The 17939-nt window shown below is 42.6% G+C and overlaps 1 protein-coding gene across 1 annotated transcript; it reads right to left on the bottom strand.

Annotated features, from left to right (window-relative positions):
* Window positions 1–10840: 10840 nt before the first annotated feature.
* Window positions 10841–11461, bottom strand: LOC110701833 (DNA damage-inducible protein 1-like; the record flags this gene model as incomplete). Its single annotated transcript, XM_021879454.1, has 1 exon — window positions 10841–11461. A coding segment is annotated over one exon (621 nt), but the record flags the coding sequence as incomplete, so codon positions are not given.
* Between the last annotated feature and the right edge of the window lie 6478 nt (window positions 11462–17939).

Below are 17939 nucleotides of genomic sequence, written 5' to 3'. Positions count from 1 at the left end.
TTTTAAATTTTGGTGATTATAACTACAAATTAGTTTACCTTAAATCCAGATTATTTTAAACACTTAAATTCGTGTTTTAATTTTAAGATTTCCGTTCATTAATATTAATCCGTTTTAATCCCGATCAGGTTCTGAACTCATCCGATTTTGATGAAAAGGTAGTGTTTTTCATGTAGAAACAACGTTTTAAGAAAAATACACTACCTTTGGTAGTGATCACTACCCTTTCGTGGCCAAATTCAGCCTCTAAATATGATTTTCGGGCAATTTTTGATTTTAACGAAGTTTTTTTATACTTAAAATATTATCCTTGAGTTTGATTAATAAAATTAATTATGTTTAAAGTTAATTAAGCATAAATATATGTTTCTATTGAATTTTTATGTGCTGGAAATAGTTTCTAAGTACTACTTTTGATGTTTTATAAAGAGGGTTTAATCACCCATTAAAAAGGGAGATTATTCGGGGTTTTTACATAATTTTAAGATTTTTATTAAACTTTAAGCATGCTGTAATTTCATATATAAGAATGTATTTTAAGGTTTTTATGAAGAAAATTTAAAGAACTATATATAAGCCTTTAATTTTAACTAAAGGGAAGGTTTTAAAGTGTTGTTTGATTCGGATTTTGAAGGTTTTAAAGTAAGTTAGTATTGCTGTAAATTTGATTGATTGGGTATTGATTGAGATATTATTGTTTGGTTTAGGAGAGGAGTTTATTGAAGGTGATTTCTAGTTAGTAAAGTGGCATACCAATTCGTTTATTCAAGGTACGTACAAGTTACGAAACCTTGCTTGTAGGTGCATGTTTAAGGACGGATCGAGAACTTAGTATCATGTATAGGGATGACTAAGTTAAATTGTTTGGTTATACATTGTGAATTTCGTATGACGTGCACTATTTTATATTTTGCAAGAATTATTTGTGCTCTAATTATGCAAGGTGCACTTAGAGGCAAAGGTATGTGATTTGTGGAATGATTTATTTATTACTCATTCATGATTATTGAAATAAAATGAGTAACAGAAGAATTCAAGTCTTATAAGACGAGGTTAAGGTTTTGGGGTGCCTTACGCACTCAAGGTGTTTATACACCGAGGTAGTAAAGGAATAATTAGTAAATGTTGCTTGTCACTAATAAATCAAGAATTGAAATTGAAAATGTTTTGGGTGTTTTTGTCCCTTGGGAGAGTTACAACACGAAAACTGATCCACTGTGAGCTGTACCTGCAAAACAAACGGAGACACCGGTTGGGTGGTGCTCCGCCTCCGACGCACAAGTTAGTAACTTGAAACGGAATAGAGAGAACAAAAATTAAGGTGGGTATCTGCTCGGAATCCAAGCTCAGGTCTTTCTCTGATGTAAGAGAATAAGTGTGTAATAAATGATTCAATCTGTCCCCAAAATGGGGAAATATCCCCCAATTTATAGGGTCGTTGGGAAAAGTGCCCCTCCCGAGGTCACTTGACCTAGATTTTAGTGGCTGCGCCGTTTTACGGCGCTCCTAGAAGTTTGGGCCTTTGGAAGTCGCCATTTTAGAAACATATCTGAGGGCGCCAAGTGTCAAGAGGACGTTGAGCCACATGGGCCATCCTGAGCTCGACACGTGGCAACCTCTCATTGGTCCACGTGTCAAGAGGATGTTGAGCCACATGAGCCATCCTGAGCTAGACACGTGGCGACCTCTCATTGGTCCATGTGTCTTGGGTAAAAATACCCTAAACATTTGCCCCTCACAGGTCGCACGTGCATGTCACGTGGGGCCTGTGACACGTGTCCACCTTTCATAGGTGAACAGTAACAGGTAAAATTTTGAATTTCAAATCAAAATTTCCCCCCCATTTTTACTTTCTATAAATGGAAAGTTACCCCCCCTCCTTTTCACACTTTACATTCATATTGACTTTATAGAGGGAGAAAAAGAGAGATTCTAGAGAGAGTTTTCTCTGCTCCCGCCTGCATAACCAGCGAGTTTCAAGCTTTCGAGTGCTAGCAGTTCATCACCCGGTTCACCGGCTATAGCGGTTTTCAGATTTTTCAGAGTCAAAGCAAGGTAACCGCCTGTACCATTTTAGCTTTTCTCCCTTTCGATTTACATACCATTTTTTCCGCCTGTATGCCCGGCTTTCTTTAGAAAATAAAAAATATAAATGAGTTCCCAATCCTCCCACTCGGCACTGCCTAGGACACTCAGCCGATCCCCCGGAACGGCTGAGTCTAGAACAGGGGGTGCCTCTTCTGGACTGTCGGAACCAATATGCTCATCTCCGAATTCCTCCCTCTCTGTGTCTGTGCAGGACACAATGGCCAGAACGAAACAAATGGTCAGGCGGTCTAAGAGCCAGCGCACCATGAGAGTGTCAGCCGATGAGGTTTTCCCGGATGGGGATCAGAGGGATTGGGAGGAGAGTGGTTCCGACGAGGAGGCTCCCTCTACATCCGGGAGCTCTGGAGTAAGAGTGGTAGACGACGAGGGAGCCGCCTCCTCCAAGGAAGCCGGCGACGCTGAGGTCGGCCAGGGATCAAGAGCAGAGTCTTCCGACTCTGACCAGGGGGATTTTTCGGCTGACTATCAGCAGCCGCCCAAAGTAGCTGACAATCCAAACCCTAAAAGAACCCGGATGCTGCCGAGCAACATTGCCCTTCTTAACAGCGGGTTCAGGGCCTTTAAAGAGAAACATCCCTTTGGAAGGGGATGGGAAGTTATTGTCCCTCTGGCTGATGCTGTGATGGCCTGGGGGTACGACATAGATCATGCAGATGACTACTTCATCTGCTATGAGGCGGTAATAGAAGTCGGCCTCCGGTTCCCCCTCCACCCCGGGATTAGGAAAATCCTTAAGGAGTACGATCTGGGGGTTTGGCAGCTCACCCCAAACTCGTGGGTGAACATTTTAAGTTATATTGCCTCCTGCGAGTTCCAAAATTTGAACCCCGGCTTCTCTGCCTTCGCTCACATGCACTATTTGAGCAAGGCTCCAGGCGGCCATGGGGCATGGTATACTCTGACTACCTTGCCCCTATACTTGATGACGTTGGACAAAGTGTCCAAATGGTCCGGGTGGAAGGACAAGTTTTATTTGATTTCCTCCCCCACCCTAAGACACAACCGGACACTGCGCCGGTACAACACCGAGCCGGCTCTTCTTGGACGCAAATGCCCTCTCCCGGCACTATCTACTAAAGCCCGGGAGCAAATCATGGAGCCGGGATTTTTTGAAACTACAACTGAGTCCATGGGGGATGGGACTCACATTATTGTTCCTAAGAATTGGATCCCCCACCCGGACTTCTTCAAAGATGAATGCTTCTTGTCCGCCTGCGGACTAAGCACAATGTTTCCCAAGGGTAGAATACTTCTCACCCGAAACAATTGTTTTCTTTTTATTGCAAACTTGCTTTAATTCTTTCTAACTTGAAATTCTTGATTTTGCAGAAGAAGCCCTGAAGATGGTTGACCAGGACAAGACTCCTGCTAAATCAGCGGCGCAATTGCGCAAGGAGGCGGCTCTTGCCAAAAAGGCAGCCGTCGAGGCAAAGGACAACAAGAAAGGCGGGGTAAGGCCGCCTGACTTAATGTTTGCGTTTTTTTATATATATATATACCGGTTGGGTATGCTTATATTTGCTTCTTTCTCAGGAGTCCGCTAAGAGAATCCCTCGATCATTCTCCAAGCTTCCCAAAAGGCAGGGAGATGACCTGGAGAAGGCTCCGGCTGCTAAAGCCGCAAGGAAGGATCCCCCCCAAAAACAAAGCTCTGTCCAATCCGGTCGTCCAACGACTGGGGGCAAGTCTCCTGCTGTTCTGAAGAAACTGAGTGAAAGCTCAGAACAGCAGAAAGCGTCGGAAGCCTCTACGGCTTCGAAGGGTGGCGAGACACCTAAGGTTGCAGGCGGTGCGGCAACCACTGGGGAGGAGAACAAGCCGGAGACCCATCCGAAAATTCACGGTAAGGAACAAAATGCGGTACCTTGGCCACTTGATTTTATGAGAGTCAAGACCAAGGTTGATTCTTCAAAAGGGTCAGTCAGTAGCCGGCAACGAATGAATGCCAGCTACGCTGCTTCTATCTCACAAAGAACTACTTTTGATGCAGATCTGACTCCTAACCCGCCGGATCTTGAAGGCTTCGCAAAGCGGATGGCGAGGACCCTCACCCGGTCTGAGAAAGCCTCCAAACCTGATCTGCAGGTTGTGGACTTTGACCGGATAATGGGTTCCCTGGCTGAGGTAAAAAACCCCTTTACCCTGATATCTTTTATCTTTAACTTGGCCAAGTAACTCACAAACTGGTTGTCATTGTCTCAGGCTATGGTGAGAGTGGACAGTCTCCGGGGCCCCTTCAGGCGAAAACAGGATGAGGTAAATGACGCCAAACGGAGGGCCCTAGAAAACCTCAACTTTGCTGAACATTCTGATTATATGTGTAATTTAAAGATTAAAGCAGTAGAGTTGAAACAGGAAGAGCTGATCCGGAGTTTGACGGCTGCAAATGATGAAGCTAACAGTCGGGTTGATGGTCTTGAGAAGCAGTTGAAAGATGCCAAGTCTGATCTCAAGGCATTAGAAGACGCTGACAAGGAGAATGCCCAACTCCAGATTGACAACGACCGCCTGAAGCTCGAGCTCATGACCCTGCGCAACAAGCAGTCGGATGAGCTGGCCCGGGAGCAGACCCGGCTGACTAAGGAGAATGAATGGGACAACTTGGCCCGGCTGAAGATCACCTGGGGCCTCCTCTACCCAGAAATAGACTTTGAGGTCTATAAGCTGAGGTATGATTACGCCACTAAGGTGTATGATGCCCAGCAACTGGGTGATGCTCCTCCGCCTCGCTTCAAAGACTGGGCTTCTGAGCAGGGATATGAAGTCTCTGATGATGAGGAGCAGGCGGACGATCATCAGGAGGGCCAAGCCAGCCAAACTCAGCCGGAGAAGACTCCGCCTCAGCCTTAGGCGAGCCTCCCACCTTTCTGCGGCAGTATGCCAATCCTTGTTATTTACCGGCTTGCATGCCGTGTTTTGTTGTATCTTTTTACCAACCATGGGGTTGGGTTAACATTTTACTTTCTTTCTTCACCGGATGTGTCCGGCTAACAACTATTCTGGCCTTTGTGCCATTTCAAATATAAATGAAGTATTCCGACTCAGTCGGATTTTATATATGTCTGTTTTGAGCTTTTTTTATTTGAATTTTTCATGTGTATGCAATTCTTTAGTATTTTGCCCAACTTAAAAAAAAAGCATGCGGCAATTTGCAATCCGGGTGCTCTTGCCCCTGGGCGGCTGTGTGGTTGGTTTTATGCCAGGCTGATTGATTGGCTTGAAAACACTTGATACTTGGAGAAGTATGGAGTGTTTTTAGGCCAATCAATCACAATGGTGATTGCCCCAAACCAAGTGCACAGCAGGCCGTAAAAGCGGGTGCTTTGAGCTTCTTACCCAGGCGGTTATATTCTGTCTGGGGTTAACGCGTAGCCGTTACACAATTCTTTGCCCCAATAGGGGAAGTGAGTGCAACTTTGGAATAAATAACCCAAGTAAGAATTTCCATCAATGACCGACTGATGCCTATGGGCATCCGGTATCTGGAAACGTGTTCGTTCCTCATAGGTTATTTTGGTCAGACGACTATGAGTTGGTGATAGGCTTATCGCGTACCTAACAAAAATAACCTAACTATTCCTTCTAACTGTGTAGTAGGGCAAGTAAGGATCGAATCCCAAGAGACTATGGTTCATTCAATTAATCAGACTCAATTAATCACTAAGCACGTGACCAATCAATAATGGATGATAATAATCAACTAATTTATTAAATAACACAATTAACTAGAGGAAATATTAATCAATAAACTAAAGCATCCAAGATCAAGCATCACCACGATTATGATTGATAAACTAATAAATCTACCCCCAATATATAAATCAATTGACAAGAAGAAAAGCAATCCCTAATAATAATACCAAAGGTCTCTTCCGAGTTATCAATGGCTTCCCAAATTAACTATCAAGCCTACTTCCGTGGAATCAAGCGAATAAGGGACATTAAACACCATGCCTAGATTCCTAATTATTCAATCATCTACTTCCGTGATGATCTTCAAACCCTTAATTGAAATAACCTAATCCCGTTAATACCCAACTTCCGTTGCAATAAGAACAAAGGGATGATAACAATACTAATTATCCCTAATCTAGTATTGGCATAAACACAATCAATTAAGCATGTCAATTGGGATTATTATTGGGGAATTTAAAGATCTACTTTATACATCAATCATAATCGGGCTTAGCAAGATCCCGGATTAAGGAAACTACTCACACATCATAATAAAATCAAAATCAAGATCTAATAGAGAACACATAATTAAAGAACTATAAAATAAATAAAAGAGATGGAAAGTAAGAAATACCAAATACTTCAATTGATGATCTTGAATTCTTGAGGAACAATTAATAAAACTAGGATTAAAGATTGAAATTGCTTAAGAAAATAAAACTAGGGTTCTTGAGAGTTTTCTAGGGCTTAAGGAGAAAACTAATGAAAAACTAACTGTCTAAAAGTTAATTACAAAAGGGTATTTATACCCCCAAAAGATAATATTTCGGAAAAATAAGAAAATACGCGTTCTTGAGCTTTGCCCGGTCTGACCGGGCGGACCTCGCCCGATCGGGCGGAGGAAGGCTGCGTAAAATACGACAGTTTTCCTTCTTTGCCCGGTCAGACCGGGCGAACCTCGCCCGGTCGGGCGCGCGTAACACGTTTCCAGAATTGCATCTTCATAACTTGACTTCTTCATCGCCCGGTCTGACCGGGCGAAGCCTGCCCGATCGGGCGCGCGTTGCACCGTTCAGAATTGGGCTTCTTCCTGTGAACTCTTCATTGCCCGGTCTGCCCGGGCAAGCCATGCCCGGTCGGGCACTCCACATAAATTGCAGTTCTTGGCTATCAACTCTTCCGAATCTACTAAAAACACGTCCAATTGCCTAGAAACGCTTCATATTCCTGAAAAGCTTACTAAAACAATCGAATACACTAAAGAAGAGATTGTTAGCAAGAAATGGCTCCGTAGAGCTCAAAACCATATAAAATTACTAAGTAAAACCGGGGAAAACCATTGTATAAAACACGTATATCAAATTCCCCCAAGCTAAACCTTTGCTTGTCCCTAAGCAAAGCAATGAATAAATAAATCAATACTTCACCCCAAAAGCAATTCAAATCAATAAATACGATTAAAGGTAAACTCGACAGTTATGCATCAAAGTCAACCAATCAAATCCATCTGACTACTCATCCTGTCTGACAATAGTCAAATAGAGCAAACCACAAGAGCATATAGAATTCAAGACTAGTGTTCACACACTCAACTCTCATTTATGTGGCGAGTAAAAGATATACTCGATCGCTCTCCATCCAACTCCTTTAAATGTGAACAATGCCCTCCCAAACTCACGCACTCGTGTGTTTAAAGAAAACAAGCACTCAACCTAGCAGTCGACTCGAAATATATCAAATCATTCTTTGCATTGGAAAACAACTAATTTCACATTCACACAACTCTATGCACAAAGGTCAGAAGGTCTTCAAAGCTTGTAATGTAAGGCTAGGATAAAAGGTAGGAAATATTTGGGAAAATGTAAGAGTAAAGCTATGCTTAAGGGAGCCAAAATCCTAATAAATAAAACCAAGGTCAAAATGAATTAATGACCAAATCATCTCCAACACAACTCAACTCTACCAAAAATTCACCAAACATCCAATTATATTAAAAATTTCCAACACTTAAAATTTCACTCATATATACAAAATATAAAATTATAGAACTTGAGTGAACAAACAAACTTTGAACTCTCCTTTTTTTTTTCTTGAGCAGCCTTCAATTAGAACACTTGAACATTGAAACAATTTTTTCTTTTGCTCTTTCTTTTCCCTTTTTTTCATCTCACATTGGAATTTTTTCTTTGCACAATAAATTTTCAATTTTTTTTTTCTTTTTTTTCAATCCACAACAATAAGAACAAATAAGAAACTTCTCAAATCCACCCAAAATTGTGCAAATTACATGCACACTACAACTCCCTCGCCTCACTCACTATTAGCTCCCCCAAGCTAAGCTTGGGACTAGTAACCAATGGGGCTTAAATAGGCTTGTAATGTGGCAAAATAAACAATAAAAGGGCACAAGCAACAACATGGGTAGCAAGAAGGGAACAAATGTATCTAATATCGTCTGAAAGCCACCTAGAGGAACAAATGCCTTCGTCCTCCTCAATGTGCATATTAATGAGTCATGCAAACATTACTCAAAGTTATAAACCAATACTCAACTTCATTGACATACCAGGAACTAACACACATTCCTAACCAAATCAACTAGTCAAGCACTATATTCACAAGTAGTTGGGCAAAATTGACTCATGTTAAGACATCCAAGTAATCAAACATCAAATCATGGCTAACCTATCCACAATACTCGTCATCATATACCAAGAATTAAAACAATTTTCATGAATGGGGCACAGGGAAGCATGATTTATTATTCATTGGATCGTATTTTTTGTATGTTTTTTTTTTTTTTTTAAGATAAAAACAACTAAAATAACTACACTAAAATAAAACAAGAAAGATAAGAGAGATAAGGAGAGAGAATACCACATGTACGAAGCAACTCCCCCAAGCTAAATGCGGCAATGGCCTCATTGCAGCTTAAGGAGAGCATAGGAATCTCGACGGCTCCTCAAAAGGAAGCGGAGAAGAAAAGAAGACGCTGAAATCCCTAATATAAGCCCGCAGGATTCCGTCGCGCCCGATCGGGCGCTCTTTGCCCGGTCTGACCGGGCGAAGGAGACTGGACTTTTTTTTTTTTTTTTTTTTTTTTTTTTTTTTTTTTTTTTTTTTTTTTTTTTTTTTCAGATTCTGCTACTCGCGCCCGATCGGGCAGACATTGCCCGGTCTGATCGGGCGGAGTAAAGCTTAGCTTCATATTCTCTTTCTGGCTCTTTGTTTCTCGCGCCCGATCGGGCGGACATTGCCCGGTCTGATCGGGCGGAGAAAAGCTTAACTTCATATTCTCTTTTTGGCTCTTTGTTTCTCGCGCCCGATCGGGCGGAATTTGCCCGGTCTGCCCGGGCGAAGAGCAAAAACGCGGTAACTCGATCTTTGACTGCTCTCTTGACATCCCACTTCGTGCTTAGCTTGATACTCTCTGTAAAACAGCATAACACAGACATAAACTGAAAGATAAAGTATAAAATACTAAGGAAAAGAAAAAAAAAAAAAAAAAAAAAAAAAGAATCGGGTTGCCTCCCGCAAGCGCTTGTTTAGAAGGTCATTAGCTTGACCGTATTCATCCTCATTGAGTTTGTGGTGGGGAAGAGAACGTGATATCTGACTTCTCTTCAATAGGATCTCCCGTTCGATAGTGCTTCACCCTTTGTCCATTGACTTTGAAGGTGCCCCCGGTGTTGTTCCATAATTCAATGGTGCCATAAGGATATGCTTTGTAGACCGTGAAAGGGCCCGACCATCTTGACCTGAGTTTCCCTGGGAATAGTTTCAACCTTGAATTGAATAGAAGGACTTGCTCTCCTTCTTTCACAGAATTTGGAGGGGGAAGTTTCTCTATTACCTCTACTTTGGCTTTGTCCACCTCAATCCCTTTGTTTGAAACTACATGGCCTAAAACGATTCCCTGTTGTACCATAAAATGGCACTTCTCCCAGTTCAATATCAGATTGACATCCTGGCATCTATGGAGCACCTTTGTTAGATTATCAAGGCAAATATCGAAAGATGAACCATAAACAGAAAAATCATCCATAAAAACTTCCATAGAATTTTCTATGAGACCTGAGAAAATAGCCATCATACACCGTTGGAACGTGGCTGGGGCATTACACAGTCCGAATGGCATTCTGCGATATGCGAAGGTGCCATATGGACATGTGAATGTAGTCTTTTCCTGATCACAAGGGCGGATGGGGATTTGAAAAAAACCGGAATATCCATCCAAGTAACAGAAAAAGGAATGGTTAGCCAATCGTTCGAGCATTTGATCAATGAAAGGCAAGGGGAAATGATCTTTACGGGTGGCTTTATTTAATTTTCTGTAATCAATGCACATCCGCCACCCTGTAACAGTTCTTGTGGCAACAGGCTCGCCTTTGTCATTCTTGACAACTGTCATACCTCCTTTCTTTGGTACTACTTGTACAGGACTAACCCACTTACTATCTGAGATAGGGTAGATTATTCCTGCAGCAAGCAATTTGAGAACCTCTTTCTTGACTACCTCCATCATAGTTGGATTTAGCCTTCTTTGAGGTTCTCTAGAGGAGGCATGATCGTCCTCAAGAATGATCTTATGCATACAAAAAGAGGGATTAATACCCTTGATATCATCAATGGTATACCCAATAACATTTCTATATTTTCTTAAAACAGCGAGAAGTTTCTCTAATTCAATGTTATTAAGCTCAGCATTAACAATAACAGGGTATGTATTTTTAGGACCAAGATATGCATATTTAAGATTAGATGGAAGGGGTTTCAACTCTACCTCGGGAGGCGTCGAACTCTCCCCAACACTCGATGTACTAAGGACTTCCTTGACTGGAGCGATGATTGGATTAGCTTTTGCGTCTTCTAGTAGCCTCGTGTACTCCCTTACTTCCCAATCTTCATCATGGATACTCCCTATCAACACCGTTTCAAGAGCATCTTCCTTTTTGATCAGGGGAAGTTGTTCTTGTTGTAGATCATCGAGGACATCCACTTGACAAATAGTCTCACCCATAGACGGATTTCCCATAGCATTCAGTAATGAATACTCCATTTTCTCATCCCCTACTTCAAATGTTATTTTCCCATTCTTCATGTCAATAATTGCACCTGCAGTAGCTAAGAATGGTCTACCAAGAATAATAGGGACATGGGCATCTTCTTCCATTTCCATAACAACAAAATCACATGGAATAAAGAATTTACCAACTCGCAATGGAACATCTTCAAGTATACCGAGGGGAAATTTAACTGACCTGTCTGCAAGTTGCAGAGATATCCTTGTAGGCTTTAGCTCACCCATTTGAAGCTTTTCGCAGATGGAGAGCGGCATAAGGCTTACACTTGCACCAAGATCGCATAGCGCTCTATTGATCTCTATATCTCCGAGCTTCACTGGGATTGAATAGCTGCCTGGATCACCTAGTTTCTTAGGAAGAGTGTTTTGCAGAATGGCACTACATTCTGCAGTTAGAGAAACAGTAGCATTCTCTGCAAGCTTCTTCTTGTTAGATAGCATGTCTTTCAAAAATTTTGCATAAGAAGGCATTTCAGAAATTGCATCCAAGAACGGTATATTAATGTGAAGTTTCTTAAGGATGTCTAGAAATTTACCGTACTTTTTCTCTAACTTAGCCTGGGCTAACCTCTGTGGGAAAGGGACTCTTGGCATGTATGGGGCGAGAGGTGGGATCGGTTCCCGTGGCTTTTCTTGAACATCATTCCTTGGAATTAGGCTGTCTGGATCTCCCGCCCGGTCGGGCAGTGATTGCCCGGTCTGACCGGGCGAAGAAGAGCTGCTTATGTTCTTCTGTTTGTCTGGAATTTCTTCTTGCGCCCGATCGGGCGGACCTTGCCCGGTCTGACCGGGCGAAGAAGAAATTCGCACAGTCCCCTGTTTTTCGTCGACTGCTTCTCGCGCCCGATCGGGCGGACATTGCCCGGTCTGACCGGGCGAAGAAGAATTTTGCAAAATCCCCTGTTTTTCACTCATTCCCTCAATATCTATCGTTGATGGTTCCCTTACGGGAAGGTCTTCCAACTGTTTTCCACTCCTTAAAATTACAGCATTCATGTGCCCCTTTTGTGGTTGCTCTGTTTGGCCAGGAAACGTACCTGGTGTTTTTGAAGATTGGCCGACTTGATGAGCAAGTTGGCTTATTTCATTTTCCATGAGCTTATTCTGGGCTTGTAACTGTTGGATGGAATTATTTGTGGTGTTGATGAAGTTCTCCATCATTAGTTCGAGATTGGATTTTTGAGGGAGTGGTTGCATAGGTTGCATGGGTTGTTGTACTAGGGGTGGTCTTGGTTGAAAACCAGGTGGATTATAATTGTTGTTTCGAGGTGGGGGCGGAGGTGGATTTTGCTGAGCCTGGGTGTTTTTGTATGAGAAATTTGGGTGATTCTTCCAACCTTCATTATAAGTATTAGAATGGGGATCGTATGGTCTTTTAGGGTTGGAATTGTAGAAGGCATTGGCTTCCTCAATTGATACCTCATTCGAATTTCGTGGGCAATTAGGTGCGATGTGACCTTGAGTATTACACATTTGACAAGTTTCTAGCACATTATTAGAAGATCCAGTTTGTAATCTATCGAACTTGCTTGAAAGTGCCTGCACAGAACTAGTTAAAAGAGTTAGAGCATCAACATCTAATTTACCTCCTTTCTTGACACTATTTCGGCCGCCTGGGTGATAGTTGTCATTGGCTGACATCTTCTCAACCAGCTCCTTTGCTTCGGTTGGATTTTTAGTTAAAAGGGAGCCTCCAGATGCGGCGTCGATATAGATCCGGAATTCATGGGTTAGACCGTTATAAAAGGTTTGGATTAACATCCATTCAGGTATGCCATGATGAGGGCACTGTCTCTGTAATCTCTTGAATCTCCTCCATGCGTCATATAAGGATTCTTCATCTGATTGCCTGAAAGTGGATAGCTCGTTCCTTAATCTTGCAGTCTTTTCTTGTCCCAAGAACTTGACCAGAAAAGCTTTTACTAGTTTATCCCATGTATCAAAGGAACCAGAACCCTCATCTCTTAACCATTCCTTCGCCCTATCCCGTAATGAGAATGGAAAAAGGCGAAGTCTAAGAGCATCATCTGTAACACCATTCAGCTTCATAGTGTCACACTTTTCCAAGAAACCATCTATATGATTCACTGGGCAATCAAGAGGTGTGCCAGCAAATGAATCATTGGATATGAATTGAATAAACTGCGGTTTCAATTCAAAATTCTGAGCGGTGATAGGTGGTCTAACAATGCTAGAAAGGAGTCCGGTTGTTGTGTCAGGGATACCGTACTCCAAAAGAGACTTTGTTGCTTGGTCTTCCATATTTCTGTTACCTGCTCTTCTTCTACTTCTTCGTCTTCTTGCAGTCGCTTCAATTTCTGAATCGAGAGGCACTAAGTCGTCTGACCCTGAGCAACGTGTTTGCATACAACAAAGAACTAGGCAAAGAACATCAAAAACACAGGAGGCAATAGCCGAAGCAACAAACAACGCTTAGTAAAAACGAATCACGGAAAATCAATATGAAACCGTTAGTCCCCGGCAACGGCGCCAAAATTTGATAGGCTTATCGCGTACCTAACAAAAATAACCTAACTATTCCTTCTAACTGTGTAGTAGGGCAAGTAAGGATCGAATCCCAAGAGACTATGGTTCATTCAATTAATCAGACTCAATTAATCACTAAGCACGTGACCAATCAATAATGGATGATAATAATCAACTAATTTATTAAATAACACAATTAACTAGAGGAAATATTAATCAATAAACTAAAGCATCCAAGATCAAGCATCACCACGATTATGATTGATAAACTAATAAATCTACCCCCAATATATAAATCAATTGACAAGAAGAAAAGCAATCCCTAATAATAATACCAAAGGTCTCTTCCGAGTTATCAATGGCTTCCCAAATTAACTATCAAGCCTACTTCCGTGGAATCAAGCGAATAAGGGACATTAAACACCATGCCTAGATTCCTAATTATTCAATCATCTACTTCCGTGATGATCTTCAAACCCTTAATTGAAATAACCTAATCCCGTTAATACCCAACTTCCGTTGCAATAAGAACAAAGGGATGATAACAATACTAATTATCCCTAATCTAGTATTGGCATAAACACAATCAATTAAGCATGTCAATTGGGATTATTATTGGGGAATTTAAAGATCTACTTTATACATCAATCATAATCGGGCTTAGCAAGATCCCGGATTAAGGAAACTACTCACACATCATAATAAAATCAAAATCAAGATCTAATAGAGAACACATAATTAAAGAACTATAAAATAAATAAAAGAGATGGAAAGTAAGAAATACCAAATACTTCAATTGATGATCTTGAATTCTTGAGGAACAATTAATAAAACTAGGATTAAAGATTGAAATTGCTTAAGAAAATAAAACTAGGGTTCTTGAGAGTTTTCTAGGGCTTAAGGAGAAAACTAATGAAAAACTAACTGTCTAAAAGTTAATTACAAAAGGGTATTTATACCCCAAAAGATAATATTTCGGAAAAATAAGAAAATACGCGTTCTTGAGCTTTGCCCGGTCTGACCGGGCGGACCTCGCCCGATCGGGCGGAGGAAGGCTGCGTAAAATACGACAGTTTTCCTTCTTTGCCCGGTCAGACCGGGCGAACCTCGCCCGGTCGGGCGCGCGTAACACGTTTCCAGAATTGCATCTTCATAACTTGACTTCTTCATCGCCCGGTCTGACCGGGCGAAGCCTGCCCGATCGGGCGCGCGTTGCACCGTTCAGAATTGGGCTTCTTCCTGTGAACTCTTCATTGCCCGGTCTGCCCGGGCAAGCCATGCCCGGTCGGGCACTCCACATAAATTGCAGTTCTTGGCTATCAACTCTTCCGAATCTACTAAAAACACGTCCAATTGCCTAGAAACGCTTCATATTCCTGAAAAGCTTACTAAAACAATCGAATACACTAAAGAAGAGATTGTTAGCAAGAAATGGCTCCGTAGAGCTCAAAACCATATAAAATTACTAAGTAAAACCGGGGAAAACCATTGTATAAAACACGTATATCAGTTGGCCAACTTGGCCGTTCAATTTTTGCCGTCTGCATGGGTACGTAGAACCGACAAATAGTTTGTTCTCTGCGACGATTGCACCCGGAGGGGTGTCGCCGGACGCCTTTGTCCATGCTGGGACAGGCGATTTTATAAAATGAGCAACCATCCGGCTATTTTAGCCTCTGGTCTTGTTTGGGACCGGTTGCATAGCCACTAAACGTTTTTGTGCTTAGTTTTTAGTCAGTATTGGATTTACACTAAGTATCAAACTTTAGTTTTTTTTTTTAAACAGGCGGGTTCGTCTGGGTATTACCCAGGTGGACAATCAGGCAGTTGAATAAACAAAGTATTAAATTTAAATAAACAAGGGATCCGAGTATCACTCAGGCGATCCAATAAATGTAACCCTTACTAAGTGTCAAACTTAGTTAGGCAAAGAAAAATCCGCCTGGGTATTACCCGGATGGATAATTAAGCAATAACTCGATTTTGCAAACAAAGTCTGAATCTTCATTAATTGACTTAGTGTTTACAAAAAGTTTACAATCTCAGAAGTAGTACTTTTTTAGATTGTCTACATTCCAAGTTCTAGGCAGACGCTTGCCGTCTGGGGTTTCCAGGCGGTAGGTGCCATCCCTTACTTCTTCATAAATCTGGTAGGGGCCTTCCCAATTCGGAGTTAGCTTTCCCAGCTCATTGGCCCTACCGATTGCCTCCATTTTCTGTAACACTAAGTCGTCAACTTTCAAAGGACGCTTGTGTACTTTTTTGTTATAGACTCTAGTCATTCTCAGAAGGTAAATCTCATGACGCAAGGCGGCATTGCCCCTGCGCTCTGGGAGTGAATCCAATGCCAGGCGCATTGCTTCCCAGTTTGCCTCTTCATCATACAGCATGACTCTGAGAGTCGGCTCGTAATGTTCGATGGGCAAGACGGCTTCAACACCGTAAACCATGAGAAATGGGGTTTCACCGGTTGCCCCTTTCGCTGTTGTCCGGATGGCCCATAGGACATGGATTAATTCTTCTGCCCATAAGCCACCGGCTCTTTCTTTTTTCTTTTTAATGCCGTCTGAGATAAGTTTGTTGAAGGCTTCAACTTGGCCGTTTGCTTGGGGCCGGCCAACAGATGCAAAATAGCTTGAGATCCCCTGATCTCCCAACCAAGTTTTTAGCTGAGGCGTCTCAAACTGAGGACCATTATCAAACACCATAGACATAGGTACCCCATATCGGGTGATAATGTTCTTCCAAATGAAGGAAATTACGTCTGAGGTCTTGATGTTTTTAACCGCCTCAGCCTCCACCCACTTGGTGAAATAATCCACAGCCACCAAAATGTAACGTTTTCCGCCTGGAGCAGGCGTGTAAGGACCTAGAATGTCCATGCCCCATTTTGCAAACGGGATTGGGCTGTGGATGGCCGTCAGATCAGTAGCCGGACGGTGAATGAGTTTACCAAACTTTTGGCACTTGTCACATTTCTTCACCAATTCCTTGGCGTCTGCCTCAAGAGTGGACCAAAAGTAATGTCGTTTGGCTCTGACGGCTAGGGACCTGCCGCCTATATGAGAGGCGCAGAATCCCGAGTGCAAGTCTTTGAGAACTTCCTTCCCCTTTTCTGGGGTGATACACTTCAACAGGGGCTTAAGAAATCATGCCTTGAAGAGTTCTCCATTTTTCAACTCGAAACTTGCAGCTCGCTTCTTCAGGACGGCTGCTTCCTGTGGTGAATCAGGAAGTGTGCCGTTTGAAAGATAGGCCCGGATGGCATCCATCCAGGTGGAGCTTCGGTCTAAGGTTCGAATGGGCTCTTCATATATGCTTCTCTTTTCAAGAACTTCCCAAAAGACCGACCGAGGAGTATCACAGCAGGCGGATGAAGCCAATTTGGACAAGGCATCCGCCTGGTTGTTATCTGACCTGGGCACTTGATTCAGACGGAATTCCTCAAGTGCCCCAGTCTCTTCCTTGACTGCCTGAAGATATTTGATCATAGCCGGATGAGTTGCCTCATATGCTCCCTCATACTGGCTAACGACCAATTGTGAATCAGAATAGGCGTCAATCTTCGTTGCCCCTGCTGCCTTACACATGCGGATTCCGGCTAGCAGGGCTTCATATTCCGCCTCATTATTTGAGGCTTGAAACTTAAACCGCAGTGCATATTCAAATTTGTCCCTCTCTGGGGACTCATATATAATTCCTGCACCACAGCCGCTCTTTGTTAAGCTTCCGTCTACATACACTTTCCAAACCTGTTCAAGATTATCCGGTTGCACCGGTCGGGTCATTTCAACAATGAAGTCGGCAAACGCCTGACCTTTCACTGCTTTTCTAGGTTCGAAAGTGATTTCAAGACTTTGCATTTCAATAGCCCATTTCAACATTCTTCCGGATGACTCCAAAGTAGACATTGGCCGCTTGAGGGGCTGGTCGGTGTAGATTACCACCGGATGAGCCAGAAAATATGGCTTCAATTTCTTGAAAGCCATATACAGAGCGAGGCCAAATTTTTCTACTATGGGGTACCGGAGCTCAGCATTTTTAAAAACATGGCTAATGAAATAGACCGGAAGCTGAACACCGCCTCTCTCAGCAAGGAGAACGGCACTGAGGGCATGATCTGAGACAGCTAAGTACATGTATAACACCTCCCTAGGCAATGGACTGACAAGTCTTGGCAAAGAGTAGAGGTGTTCTTTCAGCCGTTGAAAGGCCGCCTCAGCCTCATCCCCCCATTCAAATCTGGTCTTCTACCTGATTTCTTGGAAGAAGTAAAGGAATTTGTCACCTGACCGGCTGAGGAATCTCCCCAGAGCATCCAGGCAACCAGTTAGTCTCTGCGCTTCCTTGACAGTGCGGGGTGACTTCATGTCAATTACCGCCTGTATCTTCTCAGGGTTAGCCTCTATCCCCCTTTGATCAATCAGGAATCTGAGAAACTTCCCAGACTCAACACCAAAGACGCATTTCTTAGGATTTAACATGACCTTATGCCGCCTGAGTGTGGTGAAGGTTTCTCGGAGATCAGCAAGGTGATCCGTCAGCTGTTTGGATTTGACTATCATGTCATCAATGTATGCCTCTA

This window comes from Chenopodium quinoa, unplaced genomic scaffold (assembly GCF_001683475.1).
Source record: "Chenopodium quinoa cultivar QQ74 unplaced genomic scaffold, ASM168347v1, whole genome shotgun sequence".
Lineage (NCBI taxonomy): Eukaryota > Viridiplantae > Streptophyta > Magnoliopsida > Caryophyllales > Amaranthaceae > Chenopodium > Chenopodium quinoa.
This window is presented reverse-complemented; position numbering and strand designations above follow the sequence as displayed.